This window comes from Lynx rufus, unplaced genomic scaffold (assembly GCF_022079265.1).
Source record: "Lynx rufus isolate CCGP_SWC_20201006 ecotype Redwood Valley unplaced genomic scaffold, mLynRuf1.p SCAF_3, whole genome shotgun sequence".
In the NCBI taxonomy this organism is placed as follows: Eukaryota; Metazoa; Chordata; class Mammalia; order Carnivora; family Felidae; genus Lynx; species Lynx rufus.
In genome coordinates this window covers 161,272,584-161,297,099 of record NW_025814845.1, presented here as the reverse complement: position 1 = coordinate 161,297,099, position 24,516 = coordinate 161,272,584, and the positions used below count along the sequence as shown (strand labels likewise).

Below are 24,516 nucleotides of genomic sequence, written 5' to 3'. Positions count from 1 at the left end.
TCTACATACACAAATGCTTGCTATTAGGAAAAGGGAGACTGGACTTTGAAGCTCCAAGTTTTGATAGTGTGAATAAGGACAAAAACCTGTATGCACCTCTAAAATACAGTTTTCAGGTTGTTCTGCCTGGTGCTATTATATGATATGTGAACTGATTGGCAGTGGGCAGTCACTCTCCAAAATCTCAGGTGCAGGTTCTGGTCCGTCAGTGGTACTGAGACTGAGTCCTTCTTTTCCAGCTGGGTCTTTGGAGGAGCCAGAAATGTACTGGGTTTAGGATTCTGGGTTCTTAGTCATACCAACACTCCCTGTCTGTCCTCAAGATGACTGTGTCCTTGGCACAGCTCAAGAGGCCTCTCTCCCAAGCAGTAAGATGGGGTGGAGGGTTGGGGGTTGGGGTGATCAAAGTCCACAAGGAACAACTAGGTGCAGCCTAGGTCCTCTCATCAGTGGGACTGTGAGATTTTCTCCTTGAGACCCTCTGAGACTGGTGGAGGTCTACTACTGAAAGTAGCTATCACCCGGGCTACTTTCCAGAATTTTAATGGTGGAAAGACATAAGTTCCCACCATTTGGGGAAACTGCAAACATGAGTGAGAGGTCAGCTAAGCGTGGATTCAGAGATGAGAGGATGTTATCTACAAACACAACTCTTTCCAGTGCGTGAGTAAACAGACACATTTGGTTTGGAACTGAGGGCCTGGCTGTAGGAAAGAAAAGGACCCCCTACCAAACAGCATTTTTCTCTAAATGCCCCTTGAATTGAGAAACAGTTGCCCAGTCTCCTGCAGTCTATTCTCTGTGAGGAATGTCTTCCCCGGCTTCTTGGGCTGAGCATCACCAATTGTTTGGGGATTAACCCTTGGCCATCCAAAGTCTTGCTCTATCTCTCTCATCTCTTTCCCTCCATTCTGCCTGTCTTTCTTTGCTGCACCTTTCATGAGCTGAGAAATGACAGAGAGGATGACCGTGCAGCTGCTTCCAATGTGGACGGCTGAATCACAATCGCTGGATGGCCACGACTGCTTTAAGAACAGAGCCTTACTTCTTCATGAACTCTGGTAGTTGTACTTGGAATCCGTCCATCAAGAAATTAGGTCTGCAGCGTCCAAAGCAAGCTTCCCCAGAGCTTTACAAACAAGCTGGCCCAGCAAGACAACACCACCTACAGTGCCTGCCTTGAGCTCTGAGATCTGTGGCCCATTTGCCACATGCAGTAGTGTCACACTGCTCAGATGTGGGTTTTCGGCATCCTTGGCTTCCCTCCACCCACACTTCAAGATGCAGGCAGTGTAGAGACCTAGCAAACTTCACAAGATGTTTGCGGTTGTCACCTGTCTCAGGGGTCAGTCATGGTCACACTCTCAGCTCTCTGGAGATTGACCCTTCCTCTCAGGGTAATGTTAGAAATATACAAAAAAAATTCCCAGAGACTCCGAGGGCAGGGAGACTTCTGTTTCCTTGGGGGAGGGGTTGCCTTTAGAGAGGACCTGCTGTATATCTACTGATACACTCTTTTTGCCTTCTGCCTTAATGGGGACCCTGGGTTTTGACCCGAGGTTCCTGGGCCAGCTCTGAATGTAGCATGTGAGCCTGAGTGATGGACTTGATATTTACACAAGCCACACTGATAAGTGCACATGTGTTTTTAATGTTTTGGCTTTCTACACCACAAACATGTCAATGTGTATTTGTGGGCACACACAAGACTTGCTGTCAGGCTGGGACTTGAGTATGTCTTTTCTTTTCTCCTTTCCTTTCTTCTTCTGTCCTCCTAAAGCTAACACCTCTGTGAGAAATATTTCCTCCCACCTTGAGCAACATTGGGACAGTTACCTACTGCCTCCGGTGTTGTCTGAGGTTGGCCACCGGCCGGTTGTCCCACCTGGAAGGGTGCTGCATTTTTAAACCGGCAAGCGACTGGAAGGTTTAAACCTTCCCCTTTGGGTTTGCACGAACCGAGCCTGGACACCTGGACGGCTGGGGATTTAAAAGCAGACCTCTCTTGGTTCAGCCTTCCTGAGCCGGGGTTTGTCTGAAATGGTCTGTCTTTGTACTGCAACTACAGAGGACAAAACCGGGGAGGTGGGCTGCTTGTCTGGTGGGCTGCTGCTTGAAATTAGGAAAAATTGTATTAAAAAAAAGGGGGGGGGTCTTCAGTATGTCACGGGTTTGCAAGTACTGTTAAGGTTCCTGGCTTTTCATCAAGCCTACTCAAGTTGACCAGCGTTGACTGTCCTCTTTATCCACCCCACACTTTTATCTAGCCCCTCATTCTTTTCCTGTCCGTTCCTTCCATTTTCTCCTCTCCTTCCCCCACTTCTTCCGCTATTTATTTATTTATTTTTGGTTTTGTTTTTTAAGGGGTGTTGACCTGGGTTTAGTTCTAGTAAACGGATCCCTCTTGCAAGTGAAGCGATTGGTTAATTGCGCCGGTGACTGACGTGCTAAATGAGTGCGGCTCGCAGCAGCCGGGAGCTGATTGGCTGCGCAGGGAGTCTCCGAGGGCTTTGCAACAGGAGCACCGGGCACTCGAATCCTGCAGCCTCCTGAGTAAGTGCCGCGCGGCCGCCCGCCCGCCCGCCCGCCAGCCCGCCGCGCGTCCGGGAGCCGGGGCAGCAGCACTCGGCCCGCCGCGCGCGCTCCCCTTCCCCGCGCGAGCTCCCGCCGCGGCGCCCGCCGCAGGCCGAGGGCCGCCACCCGCCGAGGACCGGGCAGGAGCGCGCGGCCGCCGAGCCGGGCAGCGCTGGGGCCGGCGCCTTTTGTCCCTGGAGGTCCCTGGAAGTTTGCGGCGGGACGCGTGCGGGGAGGCGGCCGAGGCAGCCCCGACGTCGCGGGAGCCAGTGCGCCGAGCCAGCATGGGCAGCGGGCGCGGCGCTGGGGGCCGCCGCTGGGCCGCCCCGGGCGTGCTGCTGGCGCTGGCCGCCGGGCTCCTGGCCGCGGGCTCCGCCAGCGAGTACGACTACGTGAGCTTCCAGTCGGACATCGGCTCCTACCAGAGCGGGCGCTTCTACACCAAGCCGCCGCAGTGCGTGGACATCCCGGTGGACCTGCGGCTGTGCCACAACGTGGGCTACAAGAAGATGGTGCTGCCCAACCTGCTGGAGCACGAGACCATGGCCGAGGTGAAGCAGCAGGCCAGCAGCTGGGTGCCCCTGCTCAACAAGAACTGCCACATCGGCACCCAGGTCTTCCTCTGCTCGCTCTTCGCGCCCGTCTGCCTCGACCGGCCCATCTACCCATGCCGCTGGCTCTGCGAAGCCGTGCGCGACTCGTGCGAGCCCGTCATGCAGTTCTTCGGCTTCTACTGGCCTGAGATGCTCAAGTGTGACAAGTTCCCCGAGGGCGACGTCTGCATCGCCATGACCCCGCCCAATGCCACCGAAGCCTCCAAGCCCCAAGGTCAGGCCGCCCCCTCCCACGCGCGCGAGTCCCCCGACCCGGGCCGGCGGGGCACCCGGGGACCCGCCGCGAGGATGCCGCTGCCACGCTGATCCGCCCCCTCCCCCCACCCTGCCCCGCTGCTCCTCCCTGGAGTTCGGACGTGCTCCCTGGAGGTTGCTCTCAAGCTGTGCAATGAGTTTTAAAAAGTCCGAGGTGTCGCTTAGCACCTCTACCAGCCCAGGTGCACGGCGGGCTTGGCCGGCAGCGGTGGCCGCGCCTGAGCCCCAAGCAAGCTCCGTGCGGTGCCCCGGGCGTCGCTTCCTGGGATCCAGGGTCGCTGCCTCCACACCTGAGACAAAGCCTTATGCTCCACAGGAAAGGAGAGCCCTTTTCTCTCTGGGAGGGAACCGAGTCCCCATCGAAGTTTTTCACACCCGAGACGGGATGCCCCAGGAGGAAAACACCCAAACCCACAATGTAGGAAGCCCAGAAAGGCCGAGAAAATGCTAAGTTTCAGCTTCGTTTACTTTCATAGGTTCGACAAGGATTAAAAAACCCAAAAACCAAATACCTCTCGCTTCCCTCCAGCTTTCCTGAGCTAGTCACTGGGCCTAGGAACTCCGGGAGGGCTGAGAACTGGCTGAGAAAAAAAAAAAAAAAAGTTTAGAAGCTGAGGATTTCTGTTTCTCCACCCTTTTCAGGTGGTCTGCTTGGGGAGGGTTGGGGCTGGAAAGCTGGTCCTCCCATTCTTGCATACCCCCTGCTTCTCCCATTTACACAAATCCTCAGGTAATTAGAAAGATAAAAATGTAATTAGCTCATTGTTCATCTCTCCTTGGGGAGTGGGGCTCCGCAAATTGAAGACTTTCCTAACAGTCCCTGGAGGGGCCTGAGCTTCCTCTCAGAACCCCTCCCACTTAAAGGGCAGCTTTTGAGTGGGAGGGAAAAAAATCCCAGAGAGGCAAAAAAAAAAAAAAAAAAAAAAAATCAAAATAAACAAGCAAAAAATGCAGTGCAGTGGCCTTTTATAGGAGCGAATTCTTCAGAAGCAGAGTTGAGGCTGAAAGATGTGCATATAGTCTGGGATGGGGGCCCCTAGGTGCCCTCAGCACCAGGGCACATGTCTTGCGGGTTTGCTGATGAGGGGTTTAGGGTGGGGGACCGCCTGCTTGCTGCCTTGGCTCATCTCCAAGGATGCCTGAGAGAGAAGTGTCCTCTGAAGGGCTTACTCTTCCAGAGTGAGGGGGTAGCATGGGGACAGGGGGCCCCAAACTTGAATGCTCCTGCTTCTTCTAGGGAGGGAGGAGATCGGTCCAAAGTGATGGGCATTGGGTGGCATGGACCCCTGCTGGGTGGGAAACCTGGCTGTCTGGCTGCAGTGGCCAGGGCACCTCTGCTCCCCACCTCCTGGGTGTCTGCACAGGGTTAACCTTCGGGGAAGTGCGGCCCTTTGGGAGCAAGAGCTGAGCAATTACCTAGAGCAAACAAAGCACTTTGTGTTCGGCGGGTGTGGAGCCATCCCCTGCAGCCGGCAGGATTTTCCTTCTCCCCTTCCTCACAGGCCAGGAGATTAGCCCAGCTCTGCCCCAGCAGCCTCTGCTCCACTCCCGGTTGTCTGTTTCTGGGACAGCCCAGGCACGTGAGGTGGGGGCCCATTGGGGGAGCACCTTCAGAGGGGAAGATGGGGACTGCTTATAAAGGGGGAAGAATCCTCCTAACAGAACCCCTCAAAAGGCTGTGGTGGAAGTAGAGGAATACCGAATAATTGTTGTCTTGCCTTTGACTCCTTGGCTGCTCTTTTCACTTGTCTGCTATCTCCTCAGGGGCCTCGGTCCCATGCTCCTCTCCCCTCCGCTCTGTCCCAGTAGTGCCTAGGCAGTCACCCTCCCAAGGCCAGCTGCCCAACGGAGACAGACTGTGGAGGACCAGTCAGGTGTGGGGCTTGGGGACTGGTTCTCCCCTCAGTGTTTATGGTGAGAGGCCCTGCCCGGAGAGAGCACCCACTCCTCTCCAGTGCTGCAGCCCTTGGGTGGAGGGAGTCCCACAAGACTTCCCCCCCCACCCCAGGATGCCTGGCCACTGTCAGCTGAGGTGGGTCTGGGAGAGCTCTGTGTGTGTGTGTGTGTGTGTGTGTGTGTGTGTGTGTGTAAGGGTAGGTTGACACAGACCAAACTGCCACATGGCTAGTGGCTCCAGAATGGAACCGGTACTTTTGGGTGAGAATAAATACACATGCGTGACTTTTATTCTTCTGATTCTCTGAAATTAAAACCAAATTTTCAAAGCAATGTGTATCTCTGCATGCTCTAGGCTGGTTTCTGTTCACGTAATTGGTCATGTTTTGGGATATTGGGCAGGCTTTTGCAGCCATGTGTTATTAAAGATAAACTTGACAATGAGAAATGAATGAAAAGATGCTTTTCCCTCCAAAAGGTTGATGCCCCAGCGACACCCACATCTGTTATCGGAAGAGGCATAACTGTATAAACTTTCCAGGAAAGTCGTTTCTAAATCTTGCACTTAACATGAGACCTGTACGTTCCCAGGCTGTTGTTCCTCCTTCCCGCTTAGGTTTCACTGATTTAAGTTCTATGAGGGAGCACATCGTTTTAGTTTTAGTTTTTGTTGTTTAGACCTGTTGTGCATTAAATCAGCCTGGCTGTTTTAGTTGCAGATTGCAGAGGTCATGGTGCCCTTGTGTCTCGAGAGCCTTTCTTAGGGTCCTTTCTCCATGTTATCAAGGAGCTGGTCAGGGAAGAACTGCTGTGTGTGTGTGTGTGTGTGTGTGTGTGTGTGTGTGTGTGTCTGTGTATGTGAGAGAGAGAGAGAGAGAGAGAGAGAGAGTGTTTGTGTGTAATTGTGTGCATGTGTTTGTGTATGTATCGGTGTGTGTGTGAGAGAGAGTGCAAGCAAGCTGTGTGCGTGTGTGCATTGATTTTTGAAAAATCACTTAATCTTAATTCCAGTGTTGGACTTTCTCCTCTACTCCCCCTAAAATATTAATGAGCCACAAAACCTTTCAGTTTTTGGTTCCTTTGCTTTAAACGTTATTTTAAGTATACCTTCCAACAGTGATTTAGTTCTCCTTCTCAGATGGATGGTGGATTTCTCCTACTGAGACAGCCTGCAGGGCCCTGAGGACACGCCAGAGGGGGCGCAGATTAATATTGCATTACACATTCCTCCCTTCCCGGATCAGGCTGCTGCAGAGTGCCATAAGAAAAGTTGCGATGGGGGTTAGCCCTGTGGAGAGCACACAGAGCTCACCCCAAGAGCTCTTTCCACCTTGAGTGGCGCTGAAGGTCAAACATTAATTGATGAGACTGAGAAAATGTCCCTGTTGGCTCCGGAGCCCTCAGCTGCCAGTCAGATCAGGGAACTCAGAGGGTCCAGAGGAGATGATGGGGGTGTGCCAGGGAGATGGTGTTTTATATTCTCACAGCTGCTTGTTCGGTGAACACCATATTCATAGACACTTTCAGTATGATAACTTCCACTTAAAAAAGATAATAAAACAAAGAAAACCCCAAAGCACAGTTCACACTCCTAGTATAGGTAACATGTAGGACCTCCTTTCCCTGTTTTTTTCCCCATGGAAGCAAGAACCATAATGCAAAATTCTGGCTAAGTTTTTCCTTTTGTCAGAAACACCACCTCCAGAACCCCATTGCAAGTTCTGACTGAAAAGCAAATTTCCAAATTCTGGGCCCAAAGACAGTCATAGTCTTCTGCTTGGAGTGTAGCTGTGATTCTTGCTGCCCCGAGGACGTGGATGGTGGCCGGCCCTGGGTACAGAGTGAAGGTGGAGGGGTGTGGCCTCTGCTGGGCCATGAGGGGACCCTGCTTGGAAGTGGGGGTGACCGGCTGTGCACTAGGTATATCCTGGGGGCAGCCCTGGCCTGGCAGGGCTTGGCAGCAACTTCCACAGCGTCAGTATCGGGGGAAGCTTTGCCCATTTCACTGAGCCGCAGGGGAACTCCCAGGCAGGAGATGCTGCCACGGAAGCCACAGAAGCCACGGAAGCCACAGGAGAGGAGAGGATGGGGAGGAAGAGGACCAAGGGCCTCACCTCTTACCATTTTGCCTTGGGGTGGCTTTCCTGGGCTCCTCAGCTCCAGCCGGGCTTGGCCTCCGGTGGTTGGCCAAGGTGTAGTGCCTTTAGAATGTGTAAAATGCTTTCCTAGATGGTGGGTTCCACTCCTAGAGTTTGATAGGTGATGGTGGGGGTGGGGGTGATGGTGAGCAGCTGCCTCGCCCTTCTGGGGATTCCACTGCCTACTTTCTGCCTGTCCTCCCACAGAGGCACTTTACTTTCAAGGGATCCCCTCCAGCAGTATTTTGGCTCAGAGACCTCCGGCCCTGGCCTCAGAAGTCTCCTCCCCCTGTGCCTAATGCCTGGCAGTGGCCCTCATGCCTGCCACACACACACCTCCTCTTCAAAGCCCTTCACCGTATTGTGAAAACGCCTTCAGAGGGTCCCCCATCTGCCCCCCCCGGCTCTCCCATTTGGCAGCTCTTGCTACCCCGGTCCCCAGCCCCCACTGCCCCCCCATCCCCAGCCCTCACCTGGCAGGCAGGAACTTGCACTGCAATAGCCTTTTTGGAAGGGGTGTTCAGGGCCTGCGGCTGGAGTTTGTGAGTCTGGCTGAGTTTCCTTCTTGGCTCCTAGAAAGGGGTTCAGATTGATCTGCTGTCCTATTGGGAGTTTGGGAATGCGAAGGGGGCAGGATTCAGAGAGGGATGTTTAAGGGAGAGGGGAGAAAGAACCGGAAACAACTGGAATAGATGTGTTTCCCAGGGACCACCACACCTCATCAAACCGGAGTGCAGAGACCCGCCCTGCCTAGCCCTGGATAAGTTTGGGTTAAATGGTTGTACCATATTCAACAGGTTTTCAAGAAGCTATGTCTGTTTGGCTTTAGGTCCAGGGCTTCAGGACTCTTCTCTTATTCTCTAGTTGCCTTTCAGAAATTCCAGGAGACCTTTAACTACTTTCAGCCTGGCCCTGGGGCTGACCTCTTCCCCAGGGGCAGCTCCTTCCAGACACCCCTACCCCTGGAACTCACAGCTCCTCTTTCTCTTCTTTTCCTTTCCTAGGCACAACCGTGTGTCCTCCGTGTGACAACGAGTTGAAATCTGAAGCCATAATTGAACATCTCTGTGCGAGCGAGTTTGGTAAGAAAGCATCCCTGGCTGCCTCTAGGAGGTTTGGCATTGCCTGGTTCTTCCTGATCTGCATCCCTGGTGAACAGAGAGCCCGGTGACACATCTTTTTGGACCTTTATATTCTCTCCATCCATTCTCCCCGAATGGTTGCTGTTCTCGGGCCCGTGGGAATCTAGACAGGGTGGAGGGCTGGCTAGTTTTTATTAAAGTCAAACTTAGCTTTGGCCCTTCTGTGTGAGGGATCACTGGACAACTTTTGGGGACCTTCTCTGGGAGTGGAGGGAGGTAGACTTGTGGGCAGACGGAGAGGAGTTAGGTGACAATCCACTCCTTGGATGCCTCTAGGAGGTGCACCCAGGAGGTCCTGCCCACAGCTCGGTCTTCCCTCCACACAGGCTCTTTCTCTACCCACCCCTAGGTGTCAGCACCACCCTGCCCACACTCTGAAATGACTACACAGGGTGTCCTCCCAGGGAGGGAGTGTCCACCCAGGGAGGGTGTTGTCCAATGCTGAGGGCCATGATCAACTCCTTCCTGACACAGACAATTGACATTCCTCCAGTAGTGGGAATTGTCTTCCCTTCTTCTCAAGTCACTGTGCGTTAAAAGGGACTTCTAGATCAGCACCTGCAGCCCCAGGGGGAAGTGCTGTATGTGGCCTGGGGAGCAGATCTCAGGGGGCCTTTCAGGGATGGTTCCTTGTAGTCTGCCTCATAGGAGACCTGACACCCCGAGACTATCTTCTCTGGGAAAGGTAGCTGTCAACCGCATCCATTTGGAGGGCCGACTCCTTCTATTTTATATGGATGGTGAAAAGTGGCTTGGCTCAGGCCAGGCCCACTTTGCTGAAGGAAGGTTCAGCCTGGCACTGAAAGTTCATTTCTCAAGGTTCCTTAGCAGGAGAAACAGAACGGTAGGTAATGTGAGTCTTTGTCCATTTGGGGCTGCCAACTCCATGTTTTCATTAAGTAAACATAATAAAGTGTATGAAAGGGACTTGTTCTGGCAAAGTGCTGGGCCTGAGTCACACAAATAGGGCCTACACATGCAAGTTGAAGGAAATCATATAAGTGACGCATACATTCTCAGGATTGTCATCATGACTGAAGACCCCAGGTGGGAGAATTCAGATCCTTTGCCGCAGAGAGCTTCTTGAGGATGAAAATGTCTTGCGTGCTTTATTTCTGCACTAGGTGTCTCTGCCTCCTTTGTTCTTGGAGGACCGCAGGACCTCTAAGAAGATTAATCTGGTGTGCATTTTCCCTCCTGTCTTTGAATCACATCCTTTTTTCTTATTGCCGTTTTATTTATTTATTTTTTAAAGTTTATTTATTAATATGCTTTGTGTGAGAGAGAGAGAGCCAAGAGTGCATGTGTGCATGAGTGAGCAGGGGAGGGGCAGAGAGAGAGGCAGAGAGAATCCTAAGTAGGTTCTGTGCTAACAGCGTGGAGCCCGACTCAGGGCTCTATCTCAGGAACCGTGAGATCATGACCAAAGCTGAAATCAGAGTTGGGTGCTTAACTGACTGAGCCACCCGGGTGCCCCTGTTTTTGCCATTTTAAATGTAGCCAGATGAAATTGTAGAGTGTGCCTGCAGTGATGTGTGCAGACCCTGGTTACCCTTCCACCTACTGATAGTTATATTTGCTCCTTGATGCTCACCCCCTTGCTTCATCAGAGGGTGGTGAAAGCCCAGTCTAGCCTGGTACGTCTCCTGCTGTAGAGTCTGTGGGTGCACAGCCCCATACTGCATTAGCAACAAGTTTTTCTTCCACAAATGGAGCTGAGATTCCTTCCCAAAGATGCATGTGGACATAGAGGAAAACTCTCTCGTAAACCCAGACGAGAAGCCTTTTGCTGCATGGCTGGGGCAGAAAGAATCTGTTGAGATATGGCTGTGATCCCAAGGAATCCTTACAAGGGATACCTAAGTGGCCACATTTTGATTTCATGGGTCCTCTTCAGATATTATATATCAGCACACTCACTTTTAGGAGTTGGCCCCTGATATTCCAGCAAATCCAGGACACCGTATTAGAGTAAACTCTGAAAGGTAATATATCAGATGATGTTTTGTGCTCATATGACTTCTGTTGGGCTCACCTCCTGAGGGACAAGTGATGGCAAACTCTGGAACTCTGTGTCTGCAGGTGATTGACTGACTATACCTTCCTGTTCAGGAACTCAAATTCAATGTATCTGATCATTCATTGATTCATGTATCCCTCCATTCAACATTTCTTGAGTACAAAACACTGTGCTAGATACCATGTGCAAAAATACCTAACTTAGAATAAATTAGAATTTAATTAAACATTTTTTTCTTAAACACTGACCAAGCACTAATCAGTGATTCTCTAGAGAATCATGGAGTCATGACATAACTCACCAACTGTGGAGGGGGCCGTGGGAACTCAAGGCCAAGTTAATGTTAAGGAGGTGTCGGAAGAGAACCCATGTCTTCATGCCCAGAGTCTTTGTCTAGAACTTACCAGCTTAAACTTGTCGTCAGGTCTCCTCCCTCCATTCCCACTTGCTCACCACAATTCTGGTGATTAGGGGCTTTGTGGCAACCAGTCAAACTAGAGACATTCTCTAGAAGTGGGCCAAAGAGGCAAGCTTTGAGGAGGAATTTGAATGTGGAAGGTTGACCTTGCCGTGTAGGGTAGGGCTCTCAAGGGTGTCAGGTTCCTCACCTGGGGATGGATATCCTTTTCCCCACTGTAGTAGCTGCCTGCTGAGTCAGCAAGCCACCTGCTTACTGCCTATGGGAGGGAGGGGTAGATCTTATTTTAATAACCAATCAGGTCTTGGCAGATCTGAATGATTGGTTGTTTGGGATTGTTCCTTTTTCCCTGAGATTATTTTCTTCTCAGGTTCAGAGAATTTTTGAGGTCTTCCTGGACCCCATAGGTCATCGTATCACATCCACTTATTTCATAAATAAGGAGTCTGACTTTCCCACCTGGAGTTCTTTTACTCTCTGTCATGCTGCCTTCCTCATTTAGGAGAAGAACAGCCATTGGGCTTTGCCACGGAGGCCTTTAACCCCTCAGCATGGTGGGTATGGTGTATGCCAGGCTCCTTTGAACTGGATGCAAGAGAGACTTTTTGGGTGTTTTTGTTTGTAATGTTCTTATAAGGCAATAAATAGGATCTTTTTTTTTTTTTTTTTTTTTTTTTTTTTCACTCTGCAGGAGCTGAGCTTAGCTCTGCCCTTCTCAGCATCCTGGAGAATGCAGCCTTGTTGAGAAACTTGTTTCTTAGCTCAGTTCATTTCAAGTAAGTGAGGCAGTCAGCCACGCTGATGGGATTCAGTTAGGAAACAAAGAAATTCAGCAATGCAAGCTGACACACAACAGAGAAGAAAAAGAATGTTTTACTCCCTACTCCAGGGATCAAACTTTGCATTAAGTGGCCCTGACATCCCTGGTGGGAAGGCATCAGGTTGTTGGAAGGCTCTCTGTGAGCTCTAGGAAGAAGGGGGTGCATTCCTTCTGGGTCAGCACACACACTCGCCCTCCTGCCAATGCGTCCTCAGACTCCTGCGGCCTCCGTGGAGCTGGGCGTGCACAACCCGTCACCTCTTTCCCAGGCAGTGCATTTTTAAATCTCTGGCGGGTCTGCTTGGCCACTAGTCTCTCCACCTCTGCACTGTACCCCCTCAGTTCAGAGCGCATTTTTTTCCCCCAACAGGGAAAAAGCATCAGTAGAAACACCTGTGTGCTGATACTCAGGAATGCAGCTGGATCAGCCTGGATCAAGTACCAGATGTGGGAAAGCCAAAAGTTAGATGGTGCAGAGTCTCTGAATTCAACATGGTGGCCAGCCTGCCTGCTGCGCTTAAATCAGGACGCACTGCTCTGCCTTTTGTTCTCTCTGCTTTTCCTGCTATGTGACAAGAGGGTGCTGCTGCTCCGTTCTCTTAAACAGGCCAATATAGTATTTGCAAGCTGCCACACTAGTTATCTTGCTGTTAACAACTCATAGCCATCTTTCCTTCATGCTAGCTTATCCCAGGCGTGTGAGGATCTGATTTATAATTGCTGTGAGGTTAGGTCCCCACCTCTGGCCAGTCTCTCTAGCTTCTCCAAGTATCTGTAAAACACCCTTAAGCTTTTCTGGTAGAAATGTGCATGGTGCTTCTGCCAAGATAGTTCAGACCTTCCTCTTGGACTGGCTCCTCCACTTTTTTGAGCTTGAGAGTTCAGGTGGCAGCGTCCTTTACCCCAGTATTTTTTTGCTGTGGAAAAAAATTTCTTTGCCCCCAGAAATTTTCCTTGCCTTCTGGAAGGATTTTTTTTTTCCATTTATGTGTTTCCTCATAAAGAGTAAAACCATACTTTGTAACACCAAAATGAGTCAGATATGAAAGAAAAGAAATCAGCGCTCACTGTTAGCATTTGGGAGTATTTCCTAGAAAAGAAATATTTTCAGAGGTTCCTGAACCTTCACTAATTTGTTCTTGCTCTGCCTTACTCTTCTTTCAAGGTGTCTTGGCTGTGCTGCTGTTTGGAGGCACAGTGTTTTACTCCCAAGGGTAATTTGATCTCTTGCAAAAAGTTCAGCCTTTCCAAACTAAACCTTGGGTTTCCTCCTGCAGGTGAGGAAAGCTGGCTGCCAGCACAGTAATTGCAACATCTGTAAGCTGCTTGAGAGCAGAGTCTGTGTCCTGCACCTTATTTTACCTAATGTAAGATGCCCATTAATTATGAGATGCGCTATTCAAAGGAAATCTACCTCATGTTAAAATGGGAAGATAATCCGTGTCTTAGAATGAACAAAACAAGGCCTGTTTGTACTTAAATAGTTCCTGGAAAAGTGTCTTCTTCTCTACGGTCAGCATGAGATGCAAGTTCGTCAGATGAGTATTTGAATGACAGGATGGCAGGGATATGGAGACGGGACTCCTTTTTTTGTAAAAGGAGAAAACTCCTTTCCAAGTGACTGTGTACAACAGGTTAATTAATTTCAAGGAAAGTTACATGACCTGTTTTAGGTGAGTGAGTGTATATGTGTATATGTTAAAAAAAAAAAAAAGCACTCACATCCAGAAATCTAGTTCGTTTAAAGTAAAATTAAATAGACATGGGGAAAGGGCACTGTTACCCCCGGGGTGGAGTCAGCAGGCTGAAAACAACTGCTTTTTATTGTCATTGAAGATCTCTAAAATACATATCCCATATACAGATCTGTAAATACTTGGAAGGGATTGTTAAGGCATTTCACGAGCGGGAAAACCCACTCGGTGCTTTAAGTCCATGGGAAGTGTCGCTCATGGCCCGCAGCCTGTGTCTCTATGAATTTGACCATTCTGGGTACTTCATATAAGTGGAATCCCACAACATTTGTCCTTTTGTGTCTGTCTTGTTTCACTTAGCAAAATGTCCTCCTTATCATTTGATGTATGTATAAACTGTCATGGAGAAGGGGAGCAAGGAGGACAGACCCTTCACTTCACCTCTGGTCTCTGAAGCTTTTCTGGGCATGGGTGAAGAAAGGTGGGGGAAGGGATGAGATAACATAAGGGGGCTATTCACAGCCTGCACGTGTGGCCCATTCCTTTGGGTGCTGCACTGCTCGTTCGTATCCCTTTGCCATTGTAAAGACATGCTGAGCTGGACGGAATCTCAGAGATCAGCCAGTCCGGGGCTCATCTTACGGACTGAGAAAAATAAGACTCAGAGAAAGGAGTTAGTCATTTGATTGCCCAAGGCCACTCTGCTTGGCATCCATTACAGCTTCTGTTCCCACCAGCCAGTCCAGACTTCATACCCTTCCTCCTTCATGTACTCCTGTGCCTGTCACATTCCTGTCCTGCCAGGAGTGCTGGGGAAACTCCCTGGGAAGGGGGCCTTGGGTGCTCCTTCACTGCTTTCAGAGCCTGTGGATATAAATGGACTGATATGTGTGCTTGCACTGTGGAAAGAGCTCAGCAGTCATTGCTTACTTTGTGGAGAGGCAGGTAGTACAGTAGAAAGAGCATAGGCTTTGGGCCAGACAGACTTGGATTAAATCCCAACCCTATAAACTGACCGACCACGAGAAAGTCTCTTAACCTCCCTGAGCGTGTCTCCTCACCTGCAAAATGTGAGTGGTGATTCCTGTGTTACTGTGTTGTAGGGAGACTTGAGTCAATCAGGTGTGTGCAGTTCCTGGAACATGGCTGCTGCTCAATCCATAATAATTATTGTCTCTTCTTATTGGAAAGAATTGTTTCAGGATGGAAATTAGCCTAGGTGGGAGGATTCTGGCACGGATGAAATCAGCTTGTTTGGCAAAAGATGTTTTAGGAAATGGAATGGAACGTTCTGGTTAATTCTCTGGTTAACAGAGAATTAAACTGAAGCAGCCTTTTAAGAAGCCCATTTGGAAAAACTTTAAAAGCTTTATGCAGCTTCAAGGTGCTAGAGTTAACCAAACCAAAGCAAACCAAAGCAAACCAAAACCAAATGAAACCAAACAAACAAACAAACAAAAACCAACCTTGTGCATACCAGAAGTTAGATCTGGGTTTTAGTCTGATGATAGCCTTGAGGCACCATCAAAGGGGGAGTACCTGACATTTGTGACAGCAGAACTCAGGGAGCTAGGGCTGACTGTTTGCAGCTCCAGGACGCGTCTCCCGAGGTTGTTTGTGTGTGTGTGTGTGTGTGTGTGTGTGTGTGTGTGTGTGTGTGACTTTTAGAAATCTTATTCCTGGTGTGAGTTTTCCTATTCATAATTTGTTGGGTTCCATTTAGGAAAGGTTTTAAAGCCCTTGTGTGTTGTGGTGCCCTCCGCACTTCTCTTTTTCTCAGGCTGTATCTCCAGGACAGCCAATGCTGCTTTGCCTTGTGATATTTGTGAGATGTACCCACTCCAGCCAAAAAACAGGCGGTGTTCAGAGAAGCGAGTGAGCATTTAAATATTGGTGAATTCCGTCCAGTTTTGCAGAAATGAGCCAGGAGCTCCAATCTGTTTTTTTTTTTTTTAAAGGAGAACAAATGGCCAAAGAAATGTCAGGCCCTTGCCCTGCCCTAGCCTACTTCGAGCAGCCAATTAAACATGCATTAGCTTTGGAAGGCTTCTCAAAGGCCTATAGATTACGTTTGAAATCTTTGTTTAGTCTTTCAGGAACACTGTCACACGGATGATTTATCAAAGAAAGTTGTTTATCTGGCAGTAAAATAAACTCTGGGCCTGTTCAGACGAAAATTTCCCGTGAATTTCTACCAAGGTAAACACTGGTAACTGGCAGGTTGCAAATTCCGTGTGAAAGCCAGACACATACAATAAATATTTGAGCTATAGCTTTGCTGTGTAAGAGGCCCAGCCTGTCACTGGCACTGTCACTCCCGCCATGGCCCTGAGGACCTGGAGCAAGAACTGGGAGGGCCCATGTGTGGGCCTCCCTGGACTGCAGTGCCACTTAGCGCTGGCACTGGGGGCTTCCTGGTTCAGAGAGGGCAAGCCTCAGGATGGCTTCCATCAGCATCACACAAACAGCCTGTGATGTGTTACAAGGGAGGTGAACCTGAAGCAGCCAGCTTAGGTTTCTTGGAAAAGAGGCATTTGTTGTACCAAATTGGCAGGGGGCGGGGGCCTGTTGAATGATTTGGGAGCCGGGGCCAGGATGCGGTGGCAGGGGGCGGAATCACCTTGTGAATTCTGCTGAGCTTGAATTGTAGTGGCAAAAAGTGCTGCGGATGTGTCCCCAGGGCCTCTGGCTTTACTTGCTGGTGAGAGATCCGTCTGGAATAGAGAGGACAGAGCTGGCCCTGTAGGTGCCGCGGTAGTAAGTGCCCACGGCATGTTTGAGTGAAGGGTTGAATGAATAAGCTAATGGTAGTGAAAAGAAAGGAGATGAAATAAAGCCTTCTAGGTCTTTCAAAGGAAGCTATTGTGGTAATTGTTTATAGTGGCTCTTCAGGGAGGGACTACTGAATGATAAACAGCTCGTTCTCTGACCGTCCTGATCCCAGAGTCTGGAGCTTCTAGATCACCCTGGCCTTGGGCAGGGTCCTTATTGCAGGACTGCATTTATAGGTGTTCCTAGGCACATCCTGTGACTTAGATCCTGAGACTGAGGTCTTATTCTAACTTCCTTGGTGGGTCAGGGAGAGGAAGCAAGGACCCAGGAGAAGAGATGACGTTTGTGTCATTTGTGAGGACGTTTGGGGTTGAGGTCTGGGCTCACGTGCAGAGAGAGCATCCACCCTTGTGTTTAAATCTTGAGAGTGACTGGTGTTGGTCTTTCCGGGTGAGAGGGGTGGGTGTGTGTGTGTGGGGCCAGCTCTCTGGGGATTGGGGTGCAGGTAGAAGATGCTTCCTGGCTTGCATTTAGGGGAATTTATTTAGGGGAATAAAGGAGTATTTCTTCAGGGCAGGAATTAAGGGAAGTCATTTACAAATTCTGAAAGGGTGTCTGTGAGTTGTAAAGAGATTACAAAGTAGTGCTTTGGCAGTAGGGAAAACGAGGAACCCGCTTCCCTACACTGGTGTCACTCAGGCAGGATGACGAAGGCGGCTTTCTCGGGCTCTCTCTTGCCAGAGTGTCCGTCAGTGTGCTTCCCAGGACATCTCCCTCTGGAAGAACCTCGGATGTCTTGTCTTTGTGAGCCCTTTGAAAATCACTTCACACTGGTGTGTCTTCCAAAACAGATCCATTCAGTTTTCAGAAATGGCTTTATGGTGGAAGGAACTCTCTAGCTCTGTGTCCGTGGTGGCAGCACATGCAGAGACAGCTGGCACCTGGAGAGTGAGTCCCCTCTGGTAGCACCCCCTGTGCAGCAGTGGCTCCAGCCCGCCACGCTTACCTCCTGGCCCCAGGGACTTGTCTGTGGTCCTTCAGGGCTTCCTTCAGTCTTAACTTTAGGCCAAGGACCTGATGTTTTGTCCTCAACAAATACAGGAATCTGGTGAACGAGGCAGGCCCTTCCTTGGCCATGCTTGTTTGTCCGTGTTCTCTGGTAACTTCAGATGCTCTCATGTGCAGTTTCAACTCTCAGGCTTGAGGAGGGAGGGTCTTCTGTTGGGGCTGGAGAAATTCAGGGAACTTTATGAGAGGAGATGAGTATTCTAACTTCAGACAAGATTAATGGAGAAAGTAAAGACAGGGATTCCTGGTGTCAGGAGACAAGGGCCAGGGAAGGAGTCAAGACCCCAGACAAATAGTAATTCTTAAATGACAGAACCTAATTCAGGTAAACAAATATGAGTAGAGAATATCATTTGTCAGCTCTAGCAATTAAGTCGGCATCCTGTGTTAGGACTCAGCCCTGGCCAGAGACTTGGAGACGCAAAGGCTTCGCTGAAGTGTGATGGGAGGAGTTGGCTTTTGGGATGCCTGTGTACTCCACTGGGAAGGTGGGGGGTCCCCAGCACTGGGCCTGCTCCTCAGGGAGCTGCAGTTAGAATGAGCTGGTGTGTTATGGTGGTTACCCATTCAATGGGACCCCCCCCCCCCAGGTGGGGGTCAGCTACAGGAGGAAAGGAGATCAGTCATTAAGTATTGCTGTCTGCTGTGGGCAAGGTGCTGAGACATGGAAAGTGAGGCAGCTGAAGAGGGCAGCCTCTAACTTCCATGTAAGCCGTGACTGCTTCTACCAGAGGGTGGAACCCATGGAAAGGGTTACCGCCTTTTTTCTAAGATGCAGGGGTGCAAAGGAACTCAGATGTCTGCAAGGTTAGTGTCTTTACTCTTTTTTTTTTTTAATTTTTTTTTTCAACGTTTATTTATTTTTGGGACAGAGAGAGACAGAGCATGAATGGGGGAGGGGCAGAGAGAGAGGGAGACACAGAATCGGAAACAGGCTCCAGGCTCTGAGCCATCAGCCCAGAGCCCGACGAGGGGCTCGAACTCACAGACTGCGAGATCGTGACCTGGCTGAAGTCGGACGCTTAACCGACTGCGCCACCCAGGCGCCCCTAGTGTCTTTACTCTTAACCGTCTTCATTTAAAAACAGGTGTATGGGGTGTGTGTGTGTGTGTGTGTGTGTGTGTATGTGTGTGTTTCTTTCACAAATCAAATTATCTGCAGAAGGTATGCACTCTTGCACAGATTAAATTCAACACACAGTGGTTGAGCTTCTAGTGAGTACATGGCCTTGCTAATGCTTTGTATTGTGTATGCTGATTTTGGGATTGACACGCAGGGAGATTCCAGTGGGTACACACAAGTGTTTGTATCATTTCTTCCCAGGGCCTGGGAAGAGGAGAGTCCCATAGTCAAAGCCAAAGAGACCACCTCTTCCTCCCCATAGGTTTTCTGAACTCTGAGGTGATCTCTTGGCAAGGAAGGTAGCTGGCCAGAAGAGAGCTCATACCTGTGCAGATAAGTACAGGCAAGGGGAGATTTGTTGTAGGCCCACTTCTATCCTGTGGTGCCTTTTACACTGGATTCTAAGTGAGAAGCCCTGCATAGAGCCACCAGATGAGGTAAGAACAGCCTACTTTATCATGCCTCTATCTGACTGAATAGGAGCTGGTGAGTTGTGGAGGTGGAGGTGGGGGTATATCCGTAGGTGAGCTCATGGGAGACTGGGGCACCTCACCCTCCCCATTTCTGGGGCCATCTTGAGGCCAAAGCTTCAAGTTCGCCATGGGCTTCCTAAAGGTGCTTCTGTTCTGCCTCCCAGGCCTGGCACCCAGCACTTTTGTGCTACTCCATGTGGTATTTCCTGCCTTTGAGGTGCCTCAGTGAACTAATGGTATGCTAGTGTTAGAGGTTTAATAAATGCCTGGATTGAGGAAGTATTGTATGTCAGCGTTGGCACTGGTTAGTGCACTTGAGAATGGTTGGGTGGGATGATTAGGATGTGGTGGCTGCCCTCAGAGGGCTTACCTTCTGAGGAGACACAGAGGGAAACAAAGATACACATAATACCATGTCATGATATGCTGAAGTTTCTGTAATAGCTAGGGGGCTGTGGGAGCACAGGAGGGAGTGGGTCTTCCTGGGGAGGTGTCAGAGAAAGCTCCAGAAAGGAGATACCTTTTGTTGTCCTCCACAGAATTGGTAGGAGTTTGCCAGGCTGAAGAGATGGGCATAGGAAGAACACTGTATGTAGAGGGCTTAGCGGAGATCCAGACATGGAGGTAGGACATTATCTGCATATTGCGGAGCAGTGAGTCTTTTTGCCATTAGCTTATAAGGTAGGTGGAAGCAAACATTTAGAAATGAGATTGACAAAGTAGTCAAGAGTCAGTTTGTGAAGGGCCTTGAATGCCATGCTAAAGAATGGAACATTTGTCTTGTTGGCAATAGAGAGGCATCAGGAGCCTATTTTAAAATGTTACATTTACTTACATCTTAAAAGAAGATCTTGGGTAGGGAAGGAGACAGAAAGAGAAGGTACTTGGTAATCCAAAGCAATGAAGTGCTAATGGCAGAACTTTAGGCATCAGAGAGTGAGATACTTTGGAGAGGGGGTCTGTTGGGTAAGGGTGAGGAGGGGCGAGAGAAGAGGCCCTCAAACCACCTCCCTTAAGAGAGGGCACAGGACCTGGACCAGCTCTGGGCCACCCAGTTGAAGGAGCCCCCGAAGGCCGGCCTGATGAGGTCAGCACGTGGCCCGGGCAGCCAGGGAAGGGGCCATGTGCTGCGGTCAGAGCCCCCGGGAAACCTTTGTTCTGGGAGTGCGGAGCAGGAGCCAGAGCCCATAATCAGCTCGTGCTCGGGTCGCCGCCGAGCTGGTCATTACCAAGAGCAGTCATCATTAGGAGCTGTCATAAACTGCCCTGACTTTTCTCTCCAGACCTTGTTAGTGGCCCAGGCGGGCAGCAAATGTGGTGCTTCTGGAGCCAGCCCCGTAATGGTTGGACTGGTAACAGCATTACCCAGGGCCTGAGGGGCTGGGTCAGCTCAGGCGTCTGGAGCTTTCTAGAAGAGGGAGGTGAGAGGGGCTGTAGCTACAACAAAGCACAAGGGGAGAGGCCACAGATGGGCGTGTGTGGTGTGTGTGTGTGTGTGTGTGTGTGTGTGTGTTTGTGTGTGCGTGCACGCGTACGCTCATGTCTGCATGTGTAAGGCTAAATCTGAGGCGTGGGTGTAGATGCATGTGTGTGGCCATGGGGTACAAGCTGTGTGCATGTCTGCGTGTGCACTGCGTGTCTACCTGGTGGGCTTGGCCATGCCAGTCGGCCCCTTGCCCAGCTGAGAGAAGCTGGCCTCTTAGCCACTCTGGCTTCTCCAGGTGCTAAGTCTCCACTGGAGACTTAGTTTCCTCTCCCCACTGGCACTTTGGAGGGAGGCCTTTGAGAACAGGCAGAGGATGTCCCACACTTCAGGAAGGCTTTAGGGCAGTCCATGAGGGATTTCTCCACAGCACGTCTTTGTGCAAATCCAGGGCCATTTTGTAAGCTTGGGGAACACCCCTGTAGTCTTGGTGTTTTGTTTGTTACCTCAAATGCCAGTGAGGCCTGTTTTGTTGAGGTGCTAGTGTTTGCTAGAAGTCCATTTAGAACACTGGTTCTGTGGGCAGGAGCTACTTCCTTAGCAGAGTCCAGTGGTCGGCAGGGAGTGTCATAAAGGGCAGGGTGCAATCTCAAGAATTTTGAAAGTGTATTGGCAGGAGCGTGCATACCCTTAAGAGTCATACAGACCTGAATCCGAGGTCTCGTTCTACGTTCTACCACCTACTGTGTCTGCCCAGGTAAGCCACTCAACCTCTCTGAGACTTAGTTTCCCCAGCTGCCAAAAAGCAAAAATAAAAACTCTGTGCAGGAGATAATCTGTCATGTGATGGAAAACAACTTCCAGAGTCCTGGGATCTAATTCCAACACTGACACCTAATAGCTCTGTGACTCGTGCCAGTTCGTTAAAGTCTCTGGACCTGTTTCCTTAAGCAAATCCAAAGGATCACCTGACATGATCTCTAATGCTTCTTCTAGCTCTGAAATTGTACCATTTTTCCCCTCAAATACTCTGACGTGGTTTCCTGATTGGTTGTCTTTATTGGCGCCTCCCCACTCTCCAGGAATGTTCACTGGGAGCCCTGGGCCCTCATCTTTGGCACCTGCAGAAACAAAGCCTGCATCTAAGAGTGCACAGCAGAGGGAAAGTGAGTTGGATGCCCTAACTACAGAGTTGAGTTGGGGCTACAGGCCTACTGCAAAGGGCAATGCATTGTTGCACTGTGGATCAGCATTCCCCAGCAGGGCCTGGGTGGCCGCTGAGCATCCTGACCTCAGTGCCTCTCCTGAGGGGACTGGTCCCACATGGAGATCCCTCTCCTGCACATGTTCCCAGGGCTCTTGTTCTTCCCGGGGTCTCCTCAGAAACCCAGGAATGGAGGGCATGGGAACTTCCTCGCCTGCACAGGAAAGGAGAGCCTGATGGGGAAGCAGCTTGGAAGCCTGGTGCACGTGCTTTCTAGACCTCAGAACTGCATTCTAATTCCAGCTCCAGAATTTACCATGAGGCATTGGCCAAGTCCTGTTATTTTCTCATTTGCCGAACAGGGATAATTGTGCACACTTGTCAGAACTGGTGTGTAGACCCCATGAGACTGTATTGAAGCATTGACTGTCCTGGAAATGACAAGTGCAAATTCACATCCAGCCTGTTACTCTGTGGCAGCTGGTCACAGGTGCCATCTTACATTTCTGCATGGTGCCCCCAGGACAGGCTTTTGGTTCAAGTAGGGGCTGTCAGCATGTCCGGCATAGCCATATTTTCCCTAAAGCACTCATAACAGAAAGCCACATTTGGCTTTCCTTAAAAAAGAAAAAAAAAAAATGAAGGATGGATGTGATTTGCAGACATATCAAATCTGAACCAGGATGGTAATGGTAATATTTTTTCTCAGAGAAGTTTTAGAGATTTGGAAGTTTGTTTTAATTTTTAAAAATTTTTGAAAATGTTTATTTATTTTTGAGACAGAGTGTGCATGAACATGTGGGGGAGGGGCAGAGAGAGAGAGTGAGAGAGGGAATCCCAAGCAGCTCAGAGCCTGATGTGGGGCTTGATGTCAAGACTCTGGGATCATGACCTGAGCTGAAATCAAGAGTAGGATGCTTAACTGACTGAGCCACCCAGGCACCCTATGTTTTGGAGGCTATTTAAAGTATAGCTTATGTAGCCCATTTTTGGGCTCCTGGGGAGCAAATCTTAACTGAAGACTGAAATCCAAAGCACTGGGTAGGAAAGGACACTTGGAAAATCTAGGCCTGAAACTTCATGCCAGCCTGGCCCCCAAAGAGGGGACAATGGCCACGCCAGGCCCTGGTGCAGATGTGGCATATCTAGGACCCTCTATCCTTCAGTCAAGAGTAACTTTTATTGGTAGTCTCTATGCTGTTCCCCTGCACCGATGCCAGCATTCAGACTGAGGGTTCAGCACACCTTTGGTCCAGGATGCGATGGCAGATATTTTTTGCAGATAGGGGATGTGAAGTGGGGGGAAAGTGAGCTGCCGGGCCATTGCACCTAGGTGTTGTGGGGTCAGGTTGGATGCTTCCCACTCTCCAAGGGGCCTGGTAGTTCTCTTCCCAGATCCTCTTTCAAATGGACGAGTCTGTGTGTTTAAAGATGTCCGCCTCTTGACTACAAGTATCAGGAGGACAGTAGAGGAGAGACAACTGAGGTTGTCTGGTCCAGCAAATGGAAGATGTGTTCTGCATAGCTCTGATAGAACCTGGCTTGTTGAGGAAACAAAACCTTGATCAACAAGGTAGTGGGGTCTCAACCACAGGAGCTGTTCAAAGGCTGAATGGCATCTTACTGCGGTGGGTGAACTCTCCTCATCTCATGTCAGATAATTTTCCTGAGGAAGGTGGAGGATGAAACTGGAGCCCCAGCTCATTAGATCACCCAGCAACATGGAAAAAAGCACCTTGGAAATGTATTTCTATTCAGTCATGGGTAGACCCCCTTTTTCAGCAAGGAAAAGGACACTGCTAGGTGTGCAGAATCAATCCCGATGTCATTCCGATGTATGTGCCTGTGGTGAAGCCCAGATGGCTTGGAGCCTTCGGGTGGCCATGGCTCTTGGGGAGCGGTCCTCCCATTGCCAGAAGGGAGGTCCAGCAGACTGGGAATGAAGTGCAGACCCCGGGCTGGGCCTCCCTCTTCTCCTGCCTCCCTCTTCTGCCCTTGCCTTCATACCGGCAGAACCATCTGGTCCACCCCCACTCCCTGGTATCAGTTTTCCTGGTGACTTCTTAAAAAATCCTTTTTTGCCTTCACAGTAACTGTGCATGATGGGGGAGGGCAGGGAGAAGGTTGAGCACGAAGCTGCCCCTTCACTGGGAAAGGAGAATCAATAGATTGTGTTGATTTTTCTCTGTGACTGACAGCTCTTTGCCTGGAGCCTTCTTTTCTTACAGACTTAATGTGTCTTCTGGCAGATTTCCTTGTTTTGAATGATTACCTGAAGTAGCAAGCAGGCGAGCCTAGCAAAGAACTCAGCGCTTTTCTTTTGCTCATCATCCCCACCTTCTCCCCCTTTCCCGATGCTCCTCGGGGGTCGGTTCGTGAAGCGGAATCTAGTCTGGGCCAGCTGCAAACTCTCTGTGCTTCTTCCTTGCCCTCCACGTCTCTTAGAATGAGAAACACAGCTTGCACTAGAAAAGCTTCCTGTTCCTTCTATGGAGCCCGTGGCACAGACAGTCCTGCTGGGCCCATGTCCCAAGGAACTCTGGCACTGGACACCAGTGGACAGCTACGTTGGAAGTGGCCGGGGTCGGGGGGATCACTGACACCCACTCTGGGTGTGATCTGATGGCATGCTCTCTGACAAGCGAACTCACGGGAGCCCGTCCATCTGTCTTAGTCCCTGCCTCATCTCCAAATGCTCCTCACAGGCAGGCAGGTCAGGGGCTCACCTGGACAGGCCCCGAGATTGCTCAGTAAGTTTCCTGAGTTGAGGGATGGAGTGCTGGGCTGCAGCCTGCTGTTTTATCTGATCGGCAGCCCTGGGCCAGAACGAGGACCAGGCCTAGCTCCCCTCGCTTCTCCCCGAAGAGTGTGGGGCACTGGGG

At 50.2% G+C, this 24,516-nt stretch overlaps 1 protein-coding gene across 1 annotated transcript in view; it reads left to right on the top strand.

Moving 5' to 3' along the window:
- Nucleotides 1-2,858: 2,858 nt before the first annotated feature.
- The window catches only part of SFRP1 (secreted frizzled related protein 1), a 40,311-nt gene continuing 18,653 nt past the window's right edge, over nucleotides 2,859-24,516 (top strand). Inside the window, exons 1-2 of the mRNA XM_047090367.1 lie at nucleotides 2,859-3,402; nucleotides 8,482-8,559. Coding sequence (XP_046946323.1) covers nucleotides 2,859-3,402; nucleotides 8,482-8,559 — 622 coding nt within the window. The remainder of the gene's footprint in view (nucleotides 3,403-8,481; nucleotides 8,560-24,516) is intronic.